This window comes from Schistocerca gregaria, chromosome 3 (assembly GCF_023897955.1).
Source record: "Schistocerca gregaria isolate iqSchGreg1 chromosome 3, iqSchGreg1.2, whole genome shotgun sequence".
NCBI lineage: Eukaryota > Metazoa > Arthropoda > Insecta > Orthoptera > Acrididae > Schistocerca > Schistocerca gregaria.
The window spans coordinates 564,152,450-564,176,899 of record NC_064922.1 but is presented as its reverse complement, the minus strand read 5'-3'; the positions used below and the strand labels follow the sequence as shown (position 1 = coordinate 564,176,899).

Sequence of the window (24,450 nt, the reverse complement as noted above, 5' to 3'; positions counted from 1 at the left end):
TCTCTGTCTCCTATAACATAAATTTTATGATTTTGTTTGAAAGTGATTCACTGTGGTTATGAATGGATATAGAAATAACGTACAAACTCGGTGTAATTCATCTATGTTTGCCTTCCTATCACAAAAAAAATTATTTTAGAATTACCTATATCTCTGTCTCCTATAACATAAATTTTATGATTTTGTTTGAAAGTGATTCACTGTGGTTATGAATGGATATAGAAATAACGTACAAACTCGGTGTAATTCAAATATGCACAGCTCACAGTGAATGTGTTACTATTAACAGGCATGGGCCAATATGAAATTAACAGGTAGCCTACTGAAAAGAAATGCACCTGAACCATGCTGAAGAATTCATGCTATTGCATGGGGTTGAGTAGAGGCATTTGGTGAAAGGTTCTTGAGACTAGTGCGTCAACCAGAATGGTGTGAATGTTAGAATTTAAGGCAGTAATCTGACAGCTAACCAAAGGAGAAGAAAATGTATATGCTTGGATTCATTTGCAGTCAAGAACAAGTTTATGTGCTATAAATAGTTTTGACTTAATTGTGGTGTCAGAAGCATTTATTACTCCAAATGTCCAAAGCAAAGAGTGGCTCAATATTTAAATATTTGGTATGCACCCTCCCGCCACAATACCTTACACACAGTGATCAGTGGCTCACAATCTTTGTTAGAAACGTAGGTGGGACAGAAAAACCTGAGAGTGTGATATTTAAAATAAATAAATAAATAAATAATTGTGAAATAAATGGTAGTTTGTGCCAACAAAAGGAGTGTGGATATCCTTTGTTGAATGGCAAGTAGGATCCAGCATAGCAAACTATATGGCCAGAACAGAAAGTTTAATGAACGGTGAATTCAATAAATGGAATGTATTTACAAGGCTGAACAACAGAAGAAATTACAAGAATAGGTGGGAGATGCCTTCAGTTTTGCAGAGAACACCACAAGTCAAGACAAGGGAAAGTAAATGTCGCAAAGTGCAGTGACACAGTTTATGTACAATTGCTACAGTACAATATTTGACCAGAGCAGCCTTATTTTCCGGTGCGCACAATAGCATGTAATGCTTCAGGGTGAACTGTGCTGGAACTTTATTTTACGTCTTTATCAAAGCTAAGGAGTGACTGTCGGATGAGTACCATCAAAAATTATGAATATGCCCAAAACAGAAGTAGTATATGAACAGGTGAATGACAATCAGGAGGTGAATATAATGGAAAAGGAGACAAATCTAAGGATTCAGGATTTTTGTAAGGCAGTGAAATCAAAATGGGAGCCAGTATTACATACAGCAGAGTGTCTAGTTCACAGCAGCATGAAGGGTCACAAAAGGAATAAATGACGCTTAGTGAATTAAGGGAAGCACAATGTGAATAGTTTTGGAGAAAACAGGAGTTCAAGGAGAAGAGAGAGACGGAGGAACAATGGTTGAGAGAAGAATTAATGGAGAAAAAGGAGGAACATCCAGTGTTACAGGTACTAAGAAAACTTACAGAATATTTGTTGATCTGGTGAGTCAGAAGAAAGCAGAAAAGAATGAAAAGCTCAGTGGCTAAGAAAAATGGAAGAACAGAAGCATGACAGAAAAAAAGAGCAGCAGAAGAGGACAGAAGATACCAAAGCAAGGGTTTCCAAATTCGACATTGAACTTCTAAGACCAGACCAGACTGAAACAGTTCCAATGATCTGTGAAGAACTCTGAATGAAGTACAGTTTTGGGTAATGAAGAAAATTCAAAACAAAAGAGCAACACATAAGCAATGTATAGGAATATAACCAAAACTGAGGAGACGGTAACAAGGACAAACAGAAGGTGTGATGGACTATGCAATCCAAGTTGTAACAGTCAAGAACAAAGTCACAAAAGACACTCAGCAGAATCAAAGCAGATGATCAGAATACATCGAAAGGGAGTTAGCAACAGTGTCCAGTGCTGAACACAGTGAAACAGTAGTAATAGGATGTCACTTGCAGGTTAAGTGATATCAGCAAATTTGATTCAGTGGGTGCAATCAGTCCTGATCCACTACATGTAATCAGTCCCGCCACATTTCTTAAAAGTTAAAAGGAGGTTAGCTTACGGGTTGTACAGAAAAGGAAAACACCAACATTACATCCACAAAGCTGATGGAAGACTCAGAAGTGAACTCCATGCCCACAAAAATGACAGGAAACAGCTACTCTAATTCTGAGACTGCATTCTTGGAAGGAGACTGCTTAAAAGAAACTCAAAATGAAATAAAGTGTATGCTAGTAAACAGATCCAAATACCAGACAAAGAAATTTACAGTGATGAAAGAAGAATAAAGCAAGGATAAGATGGGAAAGCAGGACATGGCACAAAATTCAGAACTATCTCAAAAACATATGAAGTGAACCAAACAGAAAGAGACAGAACATACTACACAGTACAAAAAGGAATGGAAAAATGAAAACTATGAGCCTCATTACACTGGGGTGACAGTTCTCTTAAAAACTTTAAGTGTGTAAATGACTACATAAATTTTCAAAATGTTAAGAGTCGAAACTGGTCACTCACTCCAATAAAAAATATTTTAACAAGATTGCGATCAAGACTGTTTTAAATTTTAATTACTTTTAAGATCGCTGACTATGTTTTCAAAAAACTTACATATCTCAGTCTGTGATGGCTGGGAGGTAACACATTGCACTCCCACAGAACACAGAACAGCACACATGGTTTTCTTGCTGAATATAGCAGCTGGCCTTATGTATGCTTTTAGGGGTAAATGCTCTCTCCTATAACAGCTGTGTGACAGCCAATTGGTCATCTTGCTTGCACAGAGTCCTGCCTGATGACTCAGTGTCTGCCTAATGCGTGGGAGTGAGGAGATTTGTTCTGTTTCTGCTCATTGTTGATGGGTGGATTTGGCTCATCCAGAGCGGTGGATGGAAACTGATAGATGAGTTCTGTCAACCCTCAACACTCTTGTAACTGCTCATCAATAAAGGAAGTTTTATAAAAACTGACTGCAAGTATTTTTTGTTGTGGTGCAAATTTACTTGTAAATATTGCAATTGTTTGTAGATTACATTATTACTGCATATTGAACACAAAATTGTAATACCTTGTAAGATTACTAAATTATTTGTGTACCCAGGAGGAAATTTAGGTTTTGTCAGATAGGAAATCAAATAGCAAACAATGGAAAATCCATGACAGAATGTAACAATACCAGAGAAGGAAAGTTGCTACTCACCATATAGTGGAGATGCTGAGTCGCGACAGACACAATAAAAAGATTCACACAATTAAAGCTTCGGCCATTAAGGCCTTTGTCAGCAGTAGACACACACACACACACACACACACACACACACACACACACACACACACACACACACACCCACACACACACACACACACACACACACACACACACAAACACAAACACACACACACACGAACGGAACTTGTACATACATCTGCAGTCTCAGAGAGCTGAGACCACACTGCGAACAGCAGCACCAGTGCATGATGGGAGTGGCGACTGGGTGGGTGTAAGGAGGAGGCTGGGGCAGGGAAGGGGAGGGATACTACGGTGGGAGTGGAGGACAGTCAAGTGTTGCAGTTTAGACGGAGGGCAGGAGAAAAGATGTGGAGGGTGGAAGGGGTAAGTAGCGGAAAGGATAGAAATAAAAGAAATTAAAGGACTGGGTATGGTGGTGAAATGACGGCTGTGCAGTGCTGGAATGGGAACAGGGAGGGGGCTGGATGGGCGAGGACAGTGACTAATGAAGGATAAGGCCAGGAGGGTTATGGGAATGTAGAATGTATTGCAGGGAAAGTTCCCACCTGTGCAATTCAGAAAAGCTGGTGATGGTGGGAAGGATCCATATGGCACAGGCTGTGAAGCAGTCCTTAACATGAGGGATATCATGTTTGACAGCGTGTTCAGCAACAGGGTGGTCCACTTGTTTCTAGGCCACAGTTTGTCGGTGGTTTTTTTATTGTGTATATCGCGACTCAGCATCTCCGTTATATGGTGAGTAGGAACTTTCCTTCTCAGGAAATTAAATAGAATATACCTGAAAAACCAGTTTCCAGTATAATTGTTATAGTGTTCAGCACCATAAATAATTAAAGCACACATCTTTTACCTCTCATAAACAGCCGGAGCTCAAAAAGTTCAACATTGGTACAATTGAGACGATTATGTTCTCCTATATCCTCTAACTAAAGAAACGTGGACACAGTTACCAAATATGAACTGAGTCTGTCTTCCTTTTCATGTTTCTTTATAATTAACAACATAAAATTGGGTTTGTTTGTTAAATATCTTCAGGTCATTCTGCACTTCAGCTTACAAGTAGAGAAAAAAAAGGCTTGCGCTTTCTCCAATGATTGTCATCCCCGGGTGTAGAATTTGAGTCTGTGGGGTAGGTTTCATCATCTAAGGATGGTGTCGGCTCTTGTGTAGTTTCCCTTGTAGTGTTCACCCTTGATGTTATCTGGTCTCTATTCACACTTTCTTGTGACAAAACGTCTCTATAAATGTCCTGAGGATTATATTTTCTATTGGATCCAAGTTGGTCTCTTGACTGCCTCTTTGTTGCAGTAACTATCTTTCAGTGTGCTCCCGGTGAGTCAAGGCATATTTTTGACTGTGAAATGGCACCAGTTGAACCCTCATCTCAGCATTATCACAACCTTGTTCTAGTAGTTGTTTTTCCAAATTCTGCTTCTCTGTCGTCACACAATCCCGTTTGAACCTAGCTTGCTCAAGTTATTTCTGCAATTTATCCAATGCAAGTTCTGCCTTATGGAGACTCTCCACATCATTCATCATGCATCTTATATGTTTATTAGAGTTTTTATTTTGATGGTATGCATAATAACAACCAATAAGTGCTCCAAGTAAAAGCGTTATGAGGATGATGTCCTTTGTTCCATGGCTATAATCTTTCAGTGGGCCAAGCAGTACAACATCCATAGCTTTTAGTGCAATTTTCTGTTTGTGAATGGGATCTTTAATTTCCAGAACATTGCTTAAGTAATGCATGTTATTAGCTGCTAGTCTTGGCAGAGCTGCTCCTGTAACTCTGTTCGCATTAAATGTCGGAATGGTACTGTGGAAACTCAACATTTGTTGCTAACCACTCAGCAGTTTGCTCTGCAGTCCAGTTATGAACTTCAGAGTGAATCCAGGCTTCCCATAATTCCTTCACAGGGATATGCTTGTCATTATTGTGATGGAATGCATGTTGCCTCCGTTCATGACCCCCAGCATAGTTCAATTCTTCTCTGAAAACCTCATCTGTTTCAGAGAGATCTACATTCCCATTTGCATCATCATCCAACTGCCTATGCAAAGAACATATAGTCTCTACATCCACCCAATCCTCCGATGCCTGTGTCAGACAAGCTGCATCATCATCATCATCACTGCAGCTTTAACCAATAGCTGCTTCTAGTCCAGCTGTGTAAGAGTCTGAATCACGGAAGACAGAATGGGAACTAAATCTGCTTAACAAGTTTCCAGAGGAATGGAATGCGAAGATGTGAAGGTTCTTTCCTGTCTTACATCTTCATGTGATTTACTTTCACAGTTTTCTGCATAGCAGAAGGGCACAAGGAGCAGGCACAGAACTGACACAGTTTTGGAAATGGCTATGTGTATTGTATCAATTGAAACACACTTTTATTGATTCAGATTAATGCAAAACCAAGTAGTACTTCACCTCCCACACTCATTCCTCTTTCACTAAAATCTCACAGTATACTCTACTGCACATGCACAGCAAAATACTTATTACAAACAAATACTGCTACACGTTGTGGAGAGACTTTTTGAACACCTCATAGTTTAGGTTTAATTGTGATGTTTCCAGCATTTATTATTCTGATTGTCTGAAGTAAGGAGTGACTTCAGATTTAAATATTTGGTACTGAGCAGTTACACGAGCGTCGAGGGTTGACGGAACTCATCTAGCAGTGTCCATCCACTGCTCTGGAGTCTGAAGATGACTATTTCATGGAGTCAAAACCGGTCACTCACTCCAATAAAAAAAAAATTTTAACAAGATTGCGATCAACACTGTTTTAAATTTTAATTTTAACTATGAGGTATGTATCAACTCACCAACAAGCTAGAGTGCTTCTGTATGTTAATGGTAGTGTTTTTTTGTTAATTGTCTGCCAAAAGAGAACAGAAGGGAAATTAAGAGTAATATTGTCCATGTGGAGCATGTAAAAATGAAAAGCTACTGACAACTCAGACTCAACATGATGCCATTTTGAAGATTTTGAAGATATGGTAAATGAAAATTTTCAATATAATGAGCTGAAATATTTGTGCAACTGAATTATTTGTTTTCGTATGTAGTAAATCAAAACAAATAGTGCACACTGAAAAAATTTTTTGTGACTTAATGAAAGCGGTTTACCAATGCAGTGAAATGTCTGCAACTCTGAAAATACTTGAGAAACCATTTCTTTGTAAGAAAACTGCAAAAACAAATATGCCAGATGGACATTTCATAAAAGATGCATTCCAACAAAAATATGTAGCGCACCCATTTGGTTACAAATTTGTAGTTGAGAAATAGTGTTTATCCTAGGGCAACTGAAAGGAAATGAAAGAATTAAGAACCTTATAGTGATTAATTGTGAAAAATTTGAAACTGGTAATGGTATTTTTAAAATATATATATGTCTCCAACCATGTCTTTATTTGGCAAAATTGTGAACTAAATTATTATTGGAATAACGTGTCATGTCAGATTATCTCACTCAATAGTTAATTCCTCCTCCCCTGCCTCCTCCACCTCTTGTTTATTAGATAACGCTACATTTAAATCAAGAGACACTAAATTTTGCATGTAGGATAGCATCTTTTAGGGTGTTATATGATAAATTTGTCGGTATAATGTTATCATAATAGTGAGTGATTGCTGGGTAAGTTAGTAAAATTGCGTTAGTTCTGCAACTGCAATTTACATGCCCAAAATTTTTTTATCTTTTATTTTCCAGATTTTCTTGTAAATTTGAAAAGAAGATTTAGTGGGGGAATGCATGATGTCTTTATCTTTTAGGGGTCTGTGGTTCTTGTGGTGTTGAGTAGAGGCAGTTGGCAAGTGACTGTTGAGATGAGTGTGTCGACCAGAATGGTGTGACTGTCAGTAGTTAAGATAGTAACCTGAGAACTAAGCAAAGGAGAAAAAAATTATATGCTTGCATTCATTTGTGATCAAGAGCAAGTTTCTGTGTTATAAATATGGGGTTTTCAAAAACTTTCTTCACAGTGCCGTATGATTGTTAGCTGCGCATGTCGTATGATTGTTCACCTGCCTGGGTTTTTCAACTAAACAATAAATGCACAACGATACTGCAGTGATATTCTGTACCTATTCATAGGAGAACTTATGTTTAGTGAAATACTGAACAGTTATTTTCAACAAGATGGTGCAACCGTGCATACAGCTCACATTTCAGTGTCACCGCTTGCTGATGTTTTCGGTGATCGCATAATTTCACAGGGACTTTGGCCTGTATGATCGCCTGACCTACCACCACCTGACCACCCAAAATCCATCGATGAATTGAAAACTGCAATATCCACTTTCGCTGCTTCTGTTACAGAAGAAATGTTACAGCTTGCGTTTGGAAACATGATTAGAGAAATTGAACTGTGTATTCAACAACACAGGGGACACTTTCAACATTTAATGTGAAAATTTGTAAGTAAAAATGAATATTCAATAAATTCCCAACTTGTATTTCGCCGAGTTTCATTTCGGTATATTCCTGCACCATATGGCATGCGCGGCTAACAATCATATAGCACTGCGGGGAGACTTTTTGAACACCCCGTAGTTTAGGTTTAATTGTGATGTTTCCATCATTTATTATTCTGATTGTCCAAATTAAGGAGTGAGTTCAGATTTAAATATTTGGTATTTAATCCCCAGCACTATAAGTAAACCAAAGGCAAAAGATTTAAATGCTGTATTATTATAATAGTAACATAAAACTTACCTGATTCTCTTTCTCCCTATCTTTGAAGCACAATGTTGCAAGGTTGACATGCGTTGACTTTTCTCTGTCAACACTCCGTGCATCAATAGCTTGTGCCAAATACTTATTTACACGATTTGATGGTTGATGATACACACTAGAATGCCGTTTCTTGAATGGTCTTTTGAACTTCTCTGTTACCTTGTTCTGCAACATGTATACGCTATTATTCTTCAATGAAAGGTTTGGTTACCAACATACGTTGGGCAAATACTAAGGGGAAAAAAAACAGACTGATATAATAAGTTTTATAGTGTGTGTGTTCATGCGCACGTGTGTGCACATGGACATACCCTTATTTTGTTTGAAAGCTCTTTCCACATGCCTGCTCAGCTCTTCCACTCTGGAATAGTGATCAAACCTTATACATGCTGATTCAAAATAACTATCCACACCTAATGGGTGTAATGGGTGCATAAAAATAATAATAAAATGTTAAATACAGTGTTTTCTGTAATTGCTTTATTTTCAGGTTACAACACATAATATTTGACGTAGGTGTACATTATGGACCAGTACTGGCTTTTGGCATGCTGTATTCATCTGATGTGCTTTGTAGACTCCTCTATACTGCTCAGTTGATTCTGCCATGAAATGCCATTGTTTACTTGACTTCAGTCAGCCCCATTGTACTCTATGGTGCTGTTTCACTGTAGCGGCAACAGACATACTACATACTTTCATTCTGTCAGTCATTCATAGAGTACAGTTGTTGTGTATGATATGACGGTCTAGGGACTCAAACCGTGAATATGTGGATATAGACCACCTTCATGACACAGCAGAAGGCAATGCATGAGCAGAAATAAAACAGTACATGTAGATGTTTCCAAACAGAAGAGTACCAAACCATCAGACTCTCACTGTTATGGATAGGTGTTTAAAGGAATGTGGCATTTGTGGTGCACCACAGTTGTCATCAACTAGATGGAGAGAGTTTGGGGAAGATATTGGAAATGGCAGCTTAAGATCCAACCATAAATATTCATTGTATATATGGCACCATAAGGGTTCCTCAATCAACTGTATGACACCTGTTTTGGAGACAGCAATTCCGCCCACCCATTTCCCGTGAAGAAGGTACAGGAGCTGACACCTATAGGACCTACAAATTTCGGTTGTGAAGCAAGAGACTATCTCAATGTTGTGTGTCCTGATAAGTGGACAGTTCAAGGAGGACCAGTTGCTTTGACCCACCATATCTCTGAATCTTAACCCCTGGATTTACACCTTTGGGACTCCTCAAGGAGCTCATGTACGGTAATGAGTAACTGAGAATGTAACAGAACTACAGCAGAAAAATGAAAATGGGTGTGCAACTGTGCAGTATAAGATGAACAATGCATGCAGCATTTAGAGAGCAGTAAGACATCGAGAACCTCACTGTCTTAATCTACAGGGACATCATTTTGAACATGTTCTGGTGTCAGTGCACAGTGCTTAAATTCTGTCCCTTCATCTCATTGCTTTTCAAGAAAAATTAATTTTGTAGTGTTTGTGCTGCTCTCATGATACCTGCTTTACTGCATAACTCTGACATAAAGCAATTTCAGACAAAACTTTATTTAACATTCTACACTTTTTTGATGCATAGATTATACCCATAAAGTTTTTACAGTTACTACTTTTGAATCACACTGTGTAGATAGATATGTATCATATTATATTTCACAACAATTAATTTGAACATTAAGGTTACTTTGTCATCTTAACTGTTACGTTTAAAAATATTTTCCTGTAATTGACACAACCATTTATTAATGATGCAAATTTGTAGATATAATTGACTTTACATCTCAAATAAAAAGCCCATTCGTCTCAAGAGAACATCAATTAACAGACAGTGTTGGTCAAAAAACCAGAAATTTTTATGCGGTGGGGAGAGGGAGGGTACTTAATGGATCTTAAGTCTGCAAGAGTGGCAAGATGTAGGAATATGTTGGAAAGAACGTTTTCACCTCGAGAGCTACTTCCTATACATCCTTCTCAAATTTTTCTAGTTCAACACAGTTTGCTCAACACTTATACTAACTACCTTTCCCAGACTTTCCTCAGCCACAACTGCCCCACAGTTGTTATCTACAAACATATCTTGCATGTACCTTCTTCTCACCCTGTGACAAAAACAGCTCCCACTTCCAAAAAACTGAGAAGCCAACTGTCCCTTTTTCATTCAGTACCACCTAGGCCTACAATACCTTAACACATTACCCTGTCAAGATTCTGGCTGTCTCGCATATGGCTCCAAAATGAGATCTGCTCACTTCACTCCTTATATATCCCTTCCAAAGTACACTCTGTTGCCCCCCATTGTCCTCCTATTGTACACAACTCTTTGTGAAACCATGACATCCCTGACCACACGTGTTATATACCAAACAGCATGTGTTCACGGACAGCTTTTAATATGGAATGACCACCATCAAACAGCATGAGTGCATGACTGGACACAAAAGAACGGTGTGTTGGTTATACCTAGTATCCAGTTGTTGAGCAATCTCTAAAGCATCATTCTCTCTCTCTCTCTCTCTCTCTCTCTCTCTCTCTCTCTGATTTTTTTTTACCCATTTCTTTTTCTAATTTTCTTTCATTTGTCAATTGCAATACTCATTCCACTTCTCTGTCCAAAAAAATAGGACTAGTTTTTTTCACTTTTATATGTGTTGTCGGCAGTACCAGAATTTTTCTTCCTAAAGATAGGAATTGGATGGCCACTTTGTTTCATTGTAAATTGATTTTGGTTTTAAATCACTAATCATTTCTCTCCTCTTAGTATCTTATTATTTTCCATAGTCATTAACGGTAGCCCACTGTAATTTTCAGTCCTGTGAGACATTATATAGATTTTCTACACAATTATGTTACCACGAGTGGACTTCAAAAAAGGAAGTTACACATTATCATAGCAGACCAAGTAACTTTTGTTGAAGGCTGCAATACACTTCAAAGTTACACTGACACATGTCACTATTTTTTCCATATTCACAAAGTCTCTATAAACAATGGTTGGAACATTCTACCAATTGTTCAGTTACTCAACAATACAAATGTACTCCTTATCATGGTACCATTCAAGAAACTGCTGTGCAAATGTACTCATAGTTGAAAAATCTATGATTGATGTGAATCAGTTCTCGATGAACTGATCACTGTTGTCTATGGTTGATAATAATAATGGCATGTGAGGAGGGCCTCCCATCAGGTAGACCGCTCGCCTGGTGCAAGTCTTTCGATTTGACACCACTTCAGTGACTTGCTCGTCAATGGGGATGAAATGATGATGATTAGGACAACACAACACCCAGTTCCTGAGCGGAGAAAATCTCCGACCCAGCCAGGAATCGAACACGGGCCCTTAGGATTGACAGTCCATCGCACCGACCACTCAGCTACCGTGGGGGGGGGGGGGGGGGGGGGATTTTGATGTCAATGGTCTTTCTTACCCATCAGCACCACATATGTCTCTGCAGTATTTATCGAGTTGTTTGCACCATTTCACTACAGCTGGATGTGAAATTGCACTTGTTCCAAATACTGCTATAATTTTGCAGTGAATCGGCATATAGTTTAGATGTTTTGTCCACAAGAAAATTACTGTCCCATGTACTTCAATGTAGGGGTACACTTCCAGTTGCTGAACCATTTTGTTTGCATACTGTCATGTGCCTCTTAACTGTACCACAGCACAACTGTGCCTGCAAGCAATGCAAAATATGTTAGGTCTCCTGAGAATGCACCACTCTTGTTGTGCAATGGTCTTATATGGAACAACATGTTAGAGTTAATTTTTGAAGTCCCCTTGTGCTTAGTTCAGAACCAAATCAAAACACCTAAACAAAACTTTATTGGTAACATGATACCCAGTCTCCCACAGCACATATCTGATGTTGGCTTCTGTTAACTTTGAACATATTTAACTATTCATAACCACATATCTGTATGTTAATTATCACTTATATGTTAGTATTACAATCCATAATTTGAAGGACACACACACACACACACACACACACACACACACACACACACTCACTCACTCACTCACTCTCCCCCTCCAATATTAGCAGTAACTCCTACACTTTCGAGGAACGCTGTATCACTGTGTTACAGACTAACTGTTTATGCCATCACATCATAAGAGGAGAGACAAACTGCTAGCTTTATAGCAACAATTAAGTTCTTTGGGAAACCTCATCCTCCACTTTCCACAGCTTTTACAGACCCTTCAGTTAATCTTGTAGGAAAAGTACCTCAATACACTCTTCAGTTAATGTGTTGCAAATGGTAACTTTTGCAAATATTTAGAATCATCATAAACAGCTGTTCCTGAACTGCAATCAGTATTATTCTGTAAGACATTTTAATATGTGAGGGTGTGTAAAGTAAATCTTATTACTCGCACACCACACAGTTCATACACTACATTTAGTGGTATAAAACTTATAGACAAGAGAGAAATTCTATGCATTGTCCAACCATATCTTTTTTAGCATTTTTTGTAATTTTGACCACTAGATGACTGGTAAAATATACATCTACAGCTCATATTTGTTGATACATCCTGTTATCATTGCTCAGTTTTTCACAACTATCTGAAAAGCTGAGGTAAAAGGTAATAGTAAATTTATACAACAAATGAAATTAGGTTTTCCCATTTTTACTAATACTGTTAGTTAAGATCAGTTCTTTTAGTATAATTTGTTATGCTGAATGCAGGTAAATAAAAAGAAATCTTTTATTTGCACAAAACATATTTTCATTATTTGTTATGTTGTTAGTATAGAACATACTTTTGCTTTTTATTTATGTACAGGATGTGCCCAACATTTTCTAAAAATATGTATTATTCAGAGCAAAAAAAAGCAGCATCCTCCCCACCTCACCTTGCTGGCTATATCTCGAAGGTCCAGTGCTTCTGTGCCCCCAAAAGGGCGACCTCCGGTTGTGGAGGGGTCAGCGTGAAGAGCTCTCTGCAAATCTAGCACCTACAACCAATGGCAGTGGGCCATTTACTCTACAAATGCAGCCGCTAATCATTGTGTTAAAAGCTGCCCAAGTTCCATCAAGCATGTTTGTCTTAAAAATTTGTTTATGCAACTAATACTTTATGCAACATATTGTACAGTTTAGTCAATAAATAGCAGTATACAGCTATTCAAGGAATCTACAAATTTAATGAGGCAACTCTGCAAATTTTGTTTAAGTATCTGAATGCTGTTTTCTGTGATCACAGGAAAAAATAGACACTTGATCTATCATTGATTTTTGTGTGACAATATTAAATATTATATATATATATATTAAAAATATAAAAATATGCATACTTCCTTTTTGTGATCACACAAAAAAGACTATATTAGACTGTCACTGCATTCCTTTCCAAAAAACTAATCATGAGTTATTTAATAAGATTTAATTTTGGTTTACAGAAAGTATAGTTAGTATTGTCTTTAGAATTATTTTCATGTTAGTAGAGAATCCTGAGATAAAAGAAATTATATAGTTCAGTTCCACAATGCAAAGCATATCAGAGTTTGTTAAGTTAGTGCAAGTCAAGAAAAGATAAAATCCCCATTTACCTGTACATGAAGTCACAAGCAAAGGCAGAACCCAATAATCAGAGACCCCTCCCCCTTTTTTTTTATCATATCCTTCTACAAATTACAAGGGGGTGGGGACAACACAAGTGTTTGTTCCCTTTCTCTATCTCTATCTCTCCCTCCCTCTCTCAGGCAAGTGGTAAACTATATTTGCAAACTGAGGAACACAGTGATAATGATTGCAGTTTATGCTCTATAGCTTGTAACTTCATGCACATTTATGGTAGCCTGTACTCAATCTTGGTTGCTTAAGAGTCTGAAGAAATAACTGTTACATGTAAGAAAGTATGATATAACGTCCTGTGGGGGGAAATAAAAGCAACCAAAAAGTCTCAAAAGCTTTCTTCCCCAACTATGACGTACTGCTTACAAGATGACATGCAGTTTCATGTCCTGTAGAGATTCCATATTGCCACACGCTGTTAAACTGTGTAACATACCAAAAAAGCAGTTACACATTTAAAATAAATTTGAAATTTATTAAGCTGTTATGTATATTATTTAGCAAAAAATAGGAAAACCCAGTAACATCACACAGTTATCTCTGTTCGACCAAAAAACACACTAACAACTTACTAACAGCATCTTTCTATCACTTGTGCCATGCACTTTTGATAAATAATTAAATCACTTAATTACTGTCATTAGGAAGCAAGAAACTGCACTCTGCGAAACTGACTCTCAATTTTGGTAGGCAATAATTCCTCTTCTGCATCTACTGATCAACTACAATGACTTCTACAGCTTTTTTAAAGTTACAAATTAGAAGTTATAATTCAGTTTACTCCTAAAAGCAGGACAAGTTTTCTAGAAGCTTCACACCACACAAACGAACAGCAGCTGTTCAATGACACCACAACTTGACAGTCTACATCATGTATAATGATCGCTGTAAAGTCTGATAGTGTTGTGTGAATAACAGCTTTTCATCCACAAACAACTTAAAATTAGACTGTTACAGACAACTTATGATTCAGAGTGTATCTTCTGGTGTAAAATAAAGCTTAATCTAAAAGGCTTTGGGGTATTCTTTTAAGAGAGTGCCAAGTAAGGTTTACTGACAATGTACCAATGGTTAATTAATCAGAAATACGAGTGCTGACAGTATGGCACTAATGCTACTAACAGCATACAAAATACTGCAAGATTAAGCAATTATTCTAGATAATATGACAAATCTTAAAGTGTACATTTATTTTATGGGTGGAATTTTTTTTGTCATTTTCTCTGTTCCTTCATATGCAACTTTTATTCTACTAGTAATTATTCCTTTACTTTTAGCCGGGACTGCTTTTATGCCCTATTCAAAAACTGTTGTTGTTCCTAAGGCTAAAGCATTTTAAGACAAACACCCTCTACTGAACTAAATAATACAGATAATACTCAATCTCCAAGATGTACTAATGTGTCAACATATTTTACCAGGGAGACTGTTTTATGCTCCTACCATGTCAGATGCAGTACTTAAAATACATCCCTTAAGAACTCCAATTTTGTTTCATTCATATGTAGATGTTCAACAGTAGTGTATTGAAGTAACGAGTGTCAGACACCTTTAGTAAGCAACAATAGTCGTGGCTATTGTTCATTCTAAATCAGTATAACCAGTACTGTCCTCTGTCACAGAACAAAACTTGAAAGCAAATACAATTCTTAAACATTCTTACAACTAGCCAGTGAGACAAGGTGTCACTGATGCTAAATATAGGCAATACATCCCCAGGAGAAAATTAGATTTTGTGAACAACTGATAAGCAAAAGCAAATCCAATAATTCTGAGATACCAGTTTCAACTGTACAGTGTGATTTGTAAGATCACAATGAATATTCAAAACATCACTTTACAATTAATAATATTTATCATCCTACATGGAACCAAAATTTAATGCTGTCAGGCAATATTTGGGAATGACTGGTCTTACCTTCCTTGCAGCATTGGCTTTGTGATCTCCTGGGGCCACAGCAATGTTTGAGAAAGGAACCTCCATAGAATACTTAATGGAGTGTAGCAATTGTACAACTACACTGGAGACATTCTTGAATGACAATTTCCGTCTCTGGGCTGCTCCCATAACTGATCGTACCTAAACAAGGAAACTGGTTTATAAATCTTGTTCATGACATACTGATGTTTTTGCTTAGTGACTGCATTAACAAACTTAATCTCATTCTTGAAGTAACTAAACTGTGAATGATCTAAAGCCTAGGATGATGATTTGAAACAAATGCATTAAAACTGTCCATGGTCTTCAAAAATCTTACATGGTTTAAATATATAATCTTATATAAGACTTGATGGAAATATGAACAACTTTGTTAATGAAAATTTATGTCATGTATACTTTTAATGACTTCATTAATTTTACTGATTGTTGGACAGAAGTTGCATTGGGATTTAAAGAAATAGAGTACAGGAAATTTTAAGCAATTGGCACACTATAAATTATAAATACATACAGTACACTGACAAGTACATCCAGTTCATTCAAAATTAATTTCATCAAACACAGACACTATTGATTACTACAAAAGAAACAGGAAGATGGATAATTTTTTTTAATTTTAAAAGCAGCAAGATTCTCAAGGAATTGTGAACATTATTTATTGAAAGCTTTGTTCAGTAAATAGCAGTTTTCAGAATCTTCATACTGATTTAGAATGGTGATCATTGGTGGTTAATGATTTTGTTAATATTATCTGAACATGAACCTCATGGATATGTTCTTTTTGCCTATCATTTAATTCTATTTCCACTTTCATTATTGTCTGTTATCAGTTTATTGTAGCTCGTAGACAGCATTTTATTACCTATGGGCTCCAACTGCCAACTTGGACAAAACTTATTTCTGAATATATATAGGCAAAGCCTCCAAACCAGAGATGTTTTACCTATGATACAGACTCTCTGCACAAAAAATTTTTCAACACAGATATCTTGCACTTTAGTGATAGACACCACAGTCTGGTCACTGGGACACCATAAACCACAGGATAAGAAAACTCTATAATGTGATTCAAGTCATTCTGGGGATTCACAAAGCAGCAGCGTTTATTTGAACTCAAAACAGTCAATACATGAAAACATCTCATCCCATGTTCTAAAGATCAAACCTCCTTGCTGCAACCAAAAGGCACTAAAAAAATTCACCCACTGAACACTAGTTTGAAAAAACAAGCAGAAATTAATCACTCATCTGAACTATTATACAATAAGTTGTGCATTATTCTAAAGGTTTCGAGCAGAATTTTGCAGAATTTTAAAACAACTGAGTGATAAACCCTGGACATTTAATTCTAATTTAAAACTGTTATTCACAATTGTACTGTAGCGTATTATTTATTGTATCTATTATTGAAGTATTTGTGTGTCCTTTTTCTAATGTTTATAGTCTTTTCTTTCTGTTTTTAAATATTCTCATGAGTTTTTGAGGCTAAACAATATGGCTGTGACTTTTTCCATATTCAATTAACTTTTGCTCACTCAGTGCTATGGAACCTGGTTAAATGAAATTAAAATAAGCAAACCCATCTTCTGTTAATCAAATCATAAATCTTAAATAGAAGAATTAAACCTGTATTAAAAATGTCATTATGAAGAAAAATTGTTTCTTAGATTTTAAGAACACAAATGTAGATTGCCTTTGGGTAAACCATTTATCATGTACCAAAGGAACCTTCCTTTGTGTATTGCCTCCACTAAAAAACAAATGAGGTCACAGGTAATTGAAAGATTAATGTGTACAAAGCTTCTTTCACTTATACCACCCTGTGCTAAACACTATGAATTAATAAACCAACAAGACTGACAACATTCTCCTACTTTGAATGATCCATTTTGAGAGAAAATGTCCCTTGCCTCATATAATTATATCCAAGTATTTATGAGAATTACATGTTGGTTCAACCAGATGAGACACATAGTAAAAAAGTAATTAATAACACAGTTATTAATGTAAGAATATTTAATGAAACATTCCTTGAGTAAATTACAATTAACATTAATAAAATAAAATATTTAAAAACTGATGGAAACTGTATATAGTATCATAAAAAGTTGCAGCAGGTAAACAAACACAAAAAGAAAACTCTAAGTCTCAGTCTTTGGGTACAATCATGAGTGTGCACCAATAGTACACTATGGAACCACAAGAAAGGAGAGAAAAAAGGTGGCCGATGTAAAAGAAGTAACTGCAAAAAGGTATCAGTATCTTTGTACACACATCATCTGACATATCATGAGATTACAGCCATTACTAAATCTCTATGCAGTATGGTTGAAACCTCCAACTGTGTTTATTAGTTTTATTTTCTTTGCAATCAGTGTTATGGTTTAACATCTTCAAGCATAATCTTACACCAAAATAGATCAAGCTTATGAATGTGACAGTGGCAATCAACTTCAACAAGCAGGAGTTGATGTGTTCCAGCCATCCGTACCAAAAAAAGAAAACAAGGCACACCATAGTGGACTTCAATTTTATGTATCCGCTATGAGATGTTTAATGATTGTTGCCCAGTGTCCATATGAACAATGAATGTCATAGAGGGCCTAAAAAATTCGTGCAGGGTATAAAATAAAATAAAAATTCTGCAAATACATCTGAAAGTGTGATTCCTGGTACATAATGCACTATCAGAATGGTGCCATGAACAGTCACAACAGTGAGGAGACAATTAGGAAGATGGAGGTGATAAGAACTGAGAAATTTTTTTGTCAGTGAATGACTGAATAAAAGACCCAAGCATAAAAACTAGGCTGCTTCTGTCAAGATCTCTCATACTTCTACAGAAAGCAAGGACGCAAATATTTTACATGGTAAATCAGCCAGTAGGAACTGTTTTACAAGAATTTAATATTACTGGGGTAAAATATAAGAACACAGGAAGTGAAGGTAACAAACATCTAGAAACTGGGTGACAGAAGTGCAAAATAGCAGTACAGGTATGGGTAGAAGGGAAATGCAAAGCTGTACAAGAATGCTTGACTATAGGAAAGAGAGATGCCACCTATAGTGAAAATAAAGAAAACTTCAGAGAAAAAAGAAGCAACTGTGCGAGTATTAAGAGCTCCGATGACAAGCCAGTATAAGACAAAATAAGGAAGGCTGAAAATTAGGAGGAATACATGGAAGGGTACAAGAAAAAAACATCTGAAGACAATATTGCAGAAAGCAAAGGAAGATTAGTGTTTAATATCCCATCATTAATGAGGTCATTAGATCAGAGATGAAGCACAACCTCAGATTAGGGCAGGATGGGGATGGAAACTGGCTGTGCTCTTTCAGTGGAACCATCGTGGCATTTGCCTTAAGCAATTTAGGCAAATCATGGAAAATCTAAATCTGGATCTGGATGGTTGGTTGGGAATTTCAACCATCATCCTCCCAAATTATAATGGACAGAGAAGAGGAAAGGATGGATATAAGATGCTAGATACAATATTGTGAGAAGAATGTGATGAGCATGAAAGATGCAAGTCTAAATAAGGTCCCTAAAGTAGACAACATTCTCTTAGAATAATTGATTTTCTTGGGAGAGCCACTCTTGACAAAACTAATCCACCTGGTATGCAAGTTACGTGAGACAGGAAATATCCTTAGTATAAAAAAAAAAGTAATAATTCCAGTTCCAAAGAAAGCTGGTGCTTACAGGTGTGAATGCTTGACCATCAGCTGATTTACAGAAGAATGACAAAGCTTGTACAAAGTGACCTTGTGGAAGATAAGTTCAAGTTCTGGAAACCTGTAGGAACACACAAGTCAATATTGACTCCAAAATTTATCTTATATGACAAACTAGAGAAAGCTAAACCTACATTTATAGCATTTGCACATATACAGAAACCTTTTGACATTGTTTAGTGCAATATACTCTTAGAAAATCCGAAGATAATAGTAGGGATAAAATACAAGGAGTGATAATTTATCTACAAGTAGCACAAAAACCAGACTATAGTTTGAAGAGTCAAAAGACATGACAGTGAGACAGTTGAGAAGAGAGTATGGCAGAGCTGTAGCCCGTCCTTCATTTTATTCAGTCTGTACACTGGGAAAGCATTAAAGCAGGTCAAGGAGAACCTTGGAAAGAAGGGACAAGAAATAAAAACTTTGCAGTTTGCTGATGGCATTGTAATTCTGTCAGACATGGTAGAGGGCTTGGAAGAGCAGTTGAATGGAATGCATAGTGTCTGAAAAGAGGTTACAAGATGAACATTAACTAAATTAAAACAAGGGTAATTGAATGTATTCGAATTAAATCAGCTAATAATTACAGAATTAAAATAGAATTGAGCCACTAAAAGCAGTAAATCAATTTTCTTATTTGGGCGGCAAAATAACAGACTATGGCCAAAGTAAAGAGTATAAAACATTGAATTTAATTTAAAATGTTAGCAAGTCTTTTCTGTAGGTATTTTTGTGGACTGTAGCCTTTTAGCCGTGAGTTTAACAGGGTGCAGCAGACTTGTAGAAATGACTTTAAGGCTAGGTTGTAGAAAAGTTGCACAAAAAAAAGGGGTCTTGCTACCAGGGAGCAGTCACGGGAGATGTGTAGGCCAATTGCTACAGGAAAAGCTAACTACAGAATAACAGGTCAGAAGCAACATGAAACCAAGCATCAAATTGAGTCAGCTGACACAGAAAATTAGCGGCTTGTGTAGAAATTCTGATAGTGAGGATAAGGCACTTAATGCAGGAGGAACAGGAAACAGCCTGGCTAGCAACTTAGAATCTAGCATCAAAGGTGACATGGAGGCAGGGCAAGCAGCAACAGCACACACTCCTGTGAGGTTTACTTAAGTTTTGCACTGACATGACCAACTCTCGATTAACACAGCTGTTAGCCATGTGAACAATGACCTGAACGAATTGCTTTTGACTGGGGAAAAAAATCTCATATCCGTGCCATGCCCATGGCTGCAACTGAGAGATGGGGAAACATTAATCACGGCCTGCACCTGAATAGAGGGGGAAGGAAAGATTAGCTGCTTATCTTGCTGAAAAAGAGGGGGGGGGGGGGGCGGGAGCCTCAAGTACCAAAGACAAAAATCTTGGTGATTACCGGAATCAAGGAGCACACTTTTTAGGTTAGAGCCAGGTTACAGATAGAGAGTATTGAAAGAAATTAGAGCAGAACAAGATCATAATATGAGTAGAAGTTCTGAGAAAAATACAATTTAATTGTTTCATCAGAACATTGTGGCAGTTTCTGTGTAGCAAATAGTTAACAAAGGTAATAGATACCCACAGAAGGCAATATTTCTAACAAATCTTTGTTCCACTTGTCAGAATATGTGAATTTCCGAAGCATTTGTATATGCCCCTCTGTTACTCGAGTATGATTGTACAACAACCCAAAATTTAATGTATACTTTGAAATTTAGTCAACTTGAAACACTAACTGCTTTCTGAGATTAAGAAATTCTTGCCAACAATTTTTCATCGTGATGAATAAATTTCAGTGCACCCCCCTAATGTTGGTACCAAAGAATGACACAAAATTTCTGCAATAACAGGCCTACGACGGTGATATAGTTTTCTGGTTACCGCGTTTTTTCACTGTAACATCTTCGTACTTTTTTCATTTAAGACTGACACACTGTTATCTAACACACTATTCGAAGTAAGACAGATGAATGGTCTTTTGATACGCTTAGGCCATGTAGAAAAATATTACATACCAGTACAATATTCTAATGATAACAAGAGGAACAGACACTGACAAGCTTTTTTTTATTAAGTCTTTAAGTCAAAATATGCTTCAGATTTTTGTTACCTGTACGACATTCATGAGGACAGTTTTACTTAAGATCTGTGGAAGAAACATTAGTATATCTATTTTTTGTAATATGTTTTCTTATTTTGTATCATGTCCCACATAATTAAGACTGCTCACCATGTATGTATGGAACAGAAAGCATATCTAATCTGATTGGTTGGTTTGTTGGTTGATTTAAAGGCAGGAGAAGGGAACAAACTCCCAGGTCATCGGTCCCTTGTTCCTAATAAAACAATGCCACACGTGTGAGAATAACATGAACAAAACATATAACACAGAATGGAAAGGAAGGAAAAACCACAAGAACGAAGGGAAGCCAATGAGGACAAGAAAACAACAGAGATGCTAGAAACAGAAGAGAGTAATACATGAAAGCAGATTACAGTGGCTGGCCAACCACAAGAACAAAAAGGGAAAGCCAGCCACTCTGCAACACATTGAAACCTCCACACTAAAAGCACTAGGGTGGAGGACAAGGAGGGACAAAGGACATGTGCTAAAGCCTACATAGAAGTATAGAATCCACTCCCATGGATAAAACATAAAACTAAAGCTGCTGTGGAGGCATTGTCGCCCAACACTAAAGGCAGGGTGCCGGGAAAGTTAAAAGTCATCCACAGAAGAGCTAAAAGTGGGCAGTGCAGCAAGAGGTGGATAACTGTCATTTGGGAGCCACAGCGACACTGAGATGCGTCCTTGGGACAGAGTACGTGACCATGCGTTAGCCACATATGGGCAATGTGGAGCCGGCAGAGGACAACTGATCCCCTGCGAGATGCCTGCATGGAAGACTTCCACACTTTCATAGTCTCCTTAATGACACACAGTTTGTTGTGTGTGCTGTTATGCCATTCTGTCTCCGAAAGCTGGAAAACCCTGCGGTGTAAGACAGAACGTAGGTCAGCTTTGGAGATGCCTATCTCCAGAAGCAGTTTCTGCATTGCCTGTTTGGCTGCATTGCCTGTTTGGCTGCATTGCCGGTTTGGCTAGCCTGTCAGCAAGTTCGTTGCCAGGGATTCCGACGTGCCCTAGGGTCCACACAAACACCACGGAATGGCGTGACTTTTCCAGGGCACAGATGGACTCCTGAATGGATACTACCAGAGAGTGGCAAGGGTAGCACTGGTTGATAGCTTGTAGGCTGCTCAATGAGTCTGTACACAGGACTAATGACTCGCCAGGGCACGAGCGGATGTACACAAGAGCAAGAGATATGGCCGCCAGCTCTGCAGTGAAAACACTGCAACCATCTGGTAAGGAGTGCTGCTCAATATGCCATCCATGAACAAATGTGAAGCCTACGTGACCATCAGCCATTGAGCCATTGGTGTACACCGCTTCAGAGACCCAGAACACATAAAGAATCAAAAGGAAGTGACAGCAGAGAGCGGCGGAGTTAACGGTGTCCTTAGGGCCATGCAAAAGGTCCAGAAGAAGCTGCAGCTGAGGCGTAAACCATGGACGCATACATGAACGGACTGCAAGTAGAGGTGGTAAAGGGAAGGACTCCAGTTCGGAGAGAAGGGACCGCACAGAACTGCAATCATTAGCCCCGGTCTGGGCCACCAATGCGGAGACGGACTGCCAAGGGCGGGAAAAGGAGATGGTAATTCAGATTCTTAGGGGAACTATCAATGTATGATGCATAATTGGCGAGCAGTTGCGCATGTCTGATATGCAGTAGAGGGACACCAGCCTCCACCAGAACGGTGGTCACCGGACTTGTCCTAAAAGCTCCTGTCGCTAATTGAATCCCACAGTGGTGCACAGGGTTGAGTAAATGCAACGCTGAAGGTGCTGCCGAACCGTAAATCACACTCCTATAGTCAATTTGGGAATGGAAAAGGGCTCTGTACAGCTGCAGCAGTGTAGAGTGATCTGCAACCCAATTGGTGTTGCTCAGGCAATGGAGGGCATTGAGATGCCGCCAGCACTTCTGCTTAAGCTGATGAAGATGAGGGAGCCAAGTCAATTGAGCAGTGAAAACCAGTCCTAGGTATTGATATGTCTCCACTACAGTGAGTGGATCGTCATTAAGGCAAAGTGTGGGTTCCGGATGAACGGTACGACGCCGACAGAAGTGCATGACACACGACTTTTCAGCTGAAAACTGGAAGCCGTGGGCTAGAGCCCATGACTGCGCCTTGTGGATGGCTCCCTGGAGGTGCCACTCAGCAACAACAGTACTGTAGCAGCAGTACGAAATGCAGAAGTCATCTGCATACAGAGAAGGTGAGACGGCGGGCCCAACAGCTGGTACTAGACCGTTAATGGCCACTAAAAATAGAGAGACAGACGATACAGAGCCCTGCAGGACTCCATTCGCCTGGATATGGATGGAACTATGGGTCACGGAGCGACAGGAAGCTTTTGGATAAAAATCGGGGGTGGTCCCCAGAGACCCCATTCATACAATATGATAATGATGTGATGTCGCCAAGTTGTGTTGTATGCTTTATGTAAGTCAAAAAAGACCGCAGTCAGGTGTTGCCATCTGGAAAATGCTCTTCGGATGGCAGACTCGATGGACACAAGATTATCAGTGGTGGAGCAACCTTGGTGGAAGCCACCCTGACAGAGAGCCAGCAAGCTACGTGACTCCAGGACCCAACCCAACTGTCGACATACCATATGTTCCAGCAGCTTACAAAGAATGTTGGTGAGGCTGATAGCTATCCACATCAAGTGGGTTTTTATCGGGTTTGAGCACCGGAATGGTGGTGCCCTCCCGCCATGGCGATGGAAAGACGCTATTGCACCAGATCCGGTTGAAGATGACGATAAGATGTCGCTGGTAGTCAGATCAGAGATGTTTAATCATCTGGCTGTGGATGCGATCAGGCCCAGGAGCTGTGTTGGGGGCAATGTGCAAGGGCACTGAGGAGCTCCCACTCTGTAAATGGGGTGTTATAGGATTCACTGCAGCATGTAGTGAATGAGAGGATGTTCCCTTCCACCCGCCATTAGTGTGTGCGAAAGGCTGGGGGGTAATTCTCCGACGCAGAGGCTCGAACAAAGTGCTCAGG

General features: G+C 38.3%; 1 protein-coding gene across 6 annotated transcripts in view; it reads right to left on the bottom strand.

Annotated features, from left to right (window-relative positions):
* LOC126356172 (Ca(2+)/calmodulin-responsive adenylate cyclase) overlaps window positions 1-24,450 on the bottom strand; it is a 1,163,484-nt gene that overhangs the window by 135,283 nt on the left and 1,003,751 nt on the right. For 5 of the 6 annotated variants that reach the window (XM_050006929.1, XM_050006931.1, XM_050006933.1 and 2 more), the window contains exons 15-17: window positions 15,571-15,732; window positions 12,932-13,033; window positions 8,010-8,195 (exon numbers count right to left, since the gene is read on the bottom strand). In XM_050006929.1, coding sequence (XP_049862886.1) covers window positions 8,010-8,195; window positions 12,932-13,033; window positions 15,571-15,732 — 450 coding nt within the window. The remainder of the gene's footprint in view (window positions 1-8,009; window positions 8,196-12,931; window positions 13,034-15,570; window positions 15,733-24,450) is intronic. The other variant, XM_050006932.1, reaches the window with a different exon arrangement.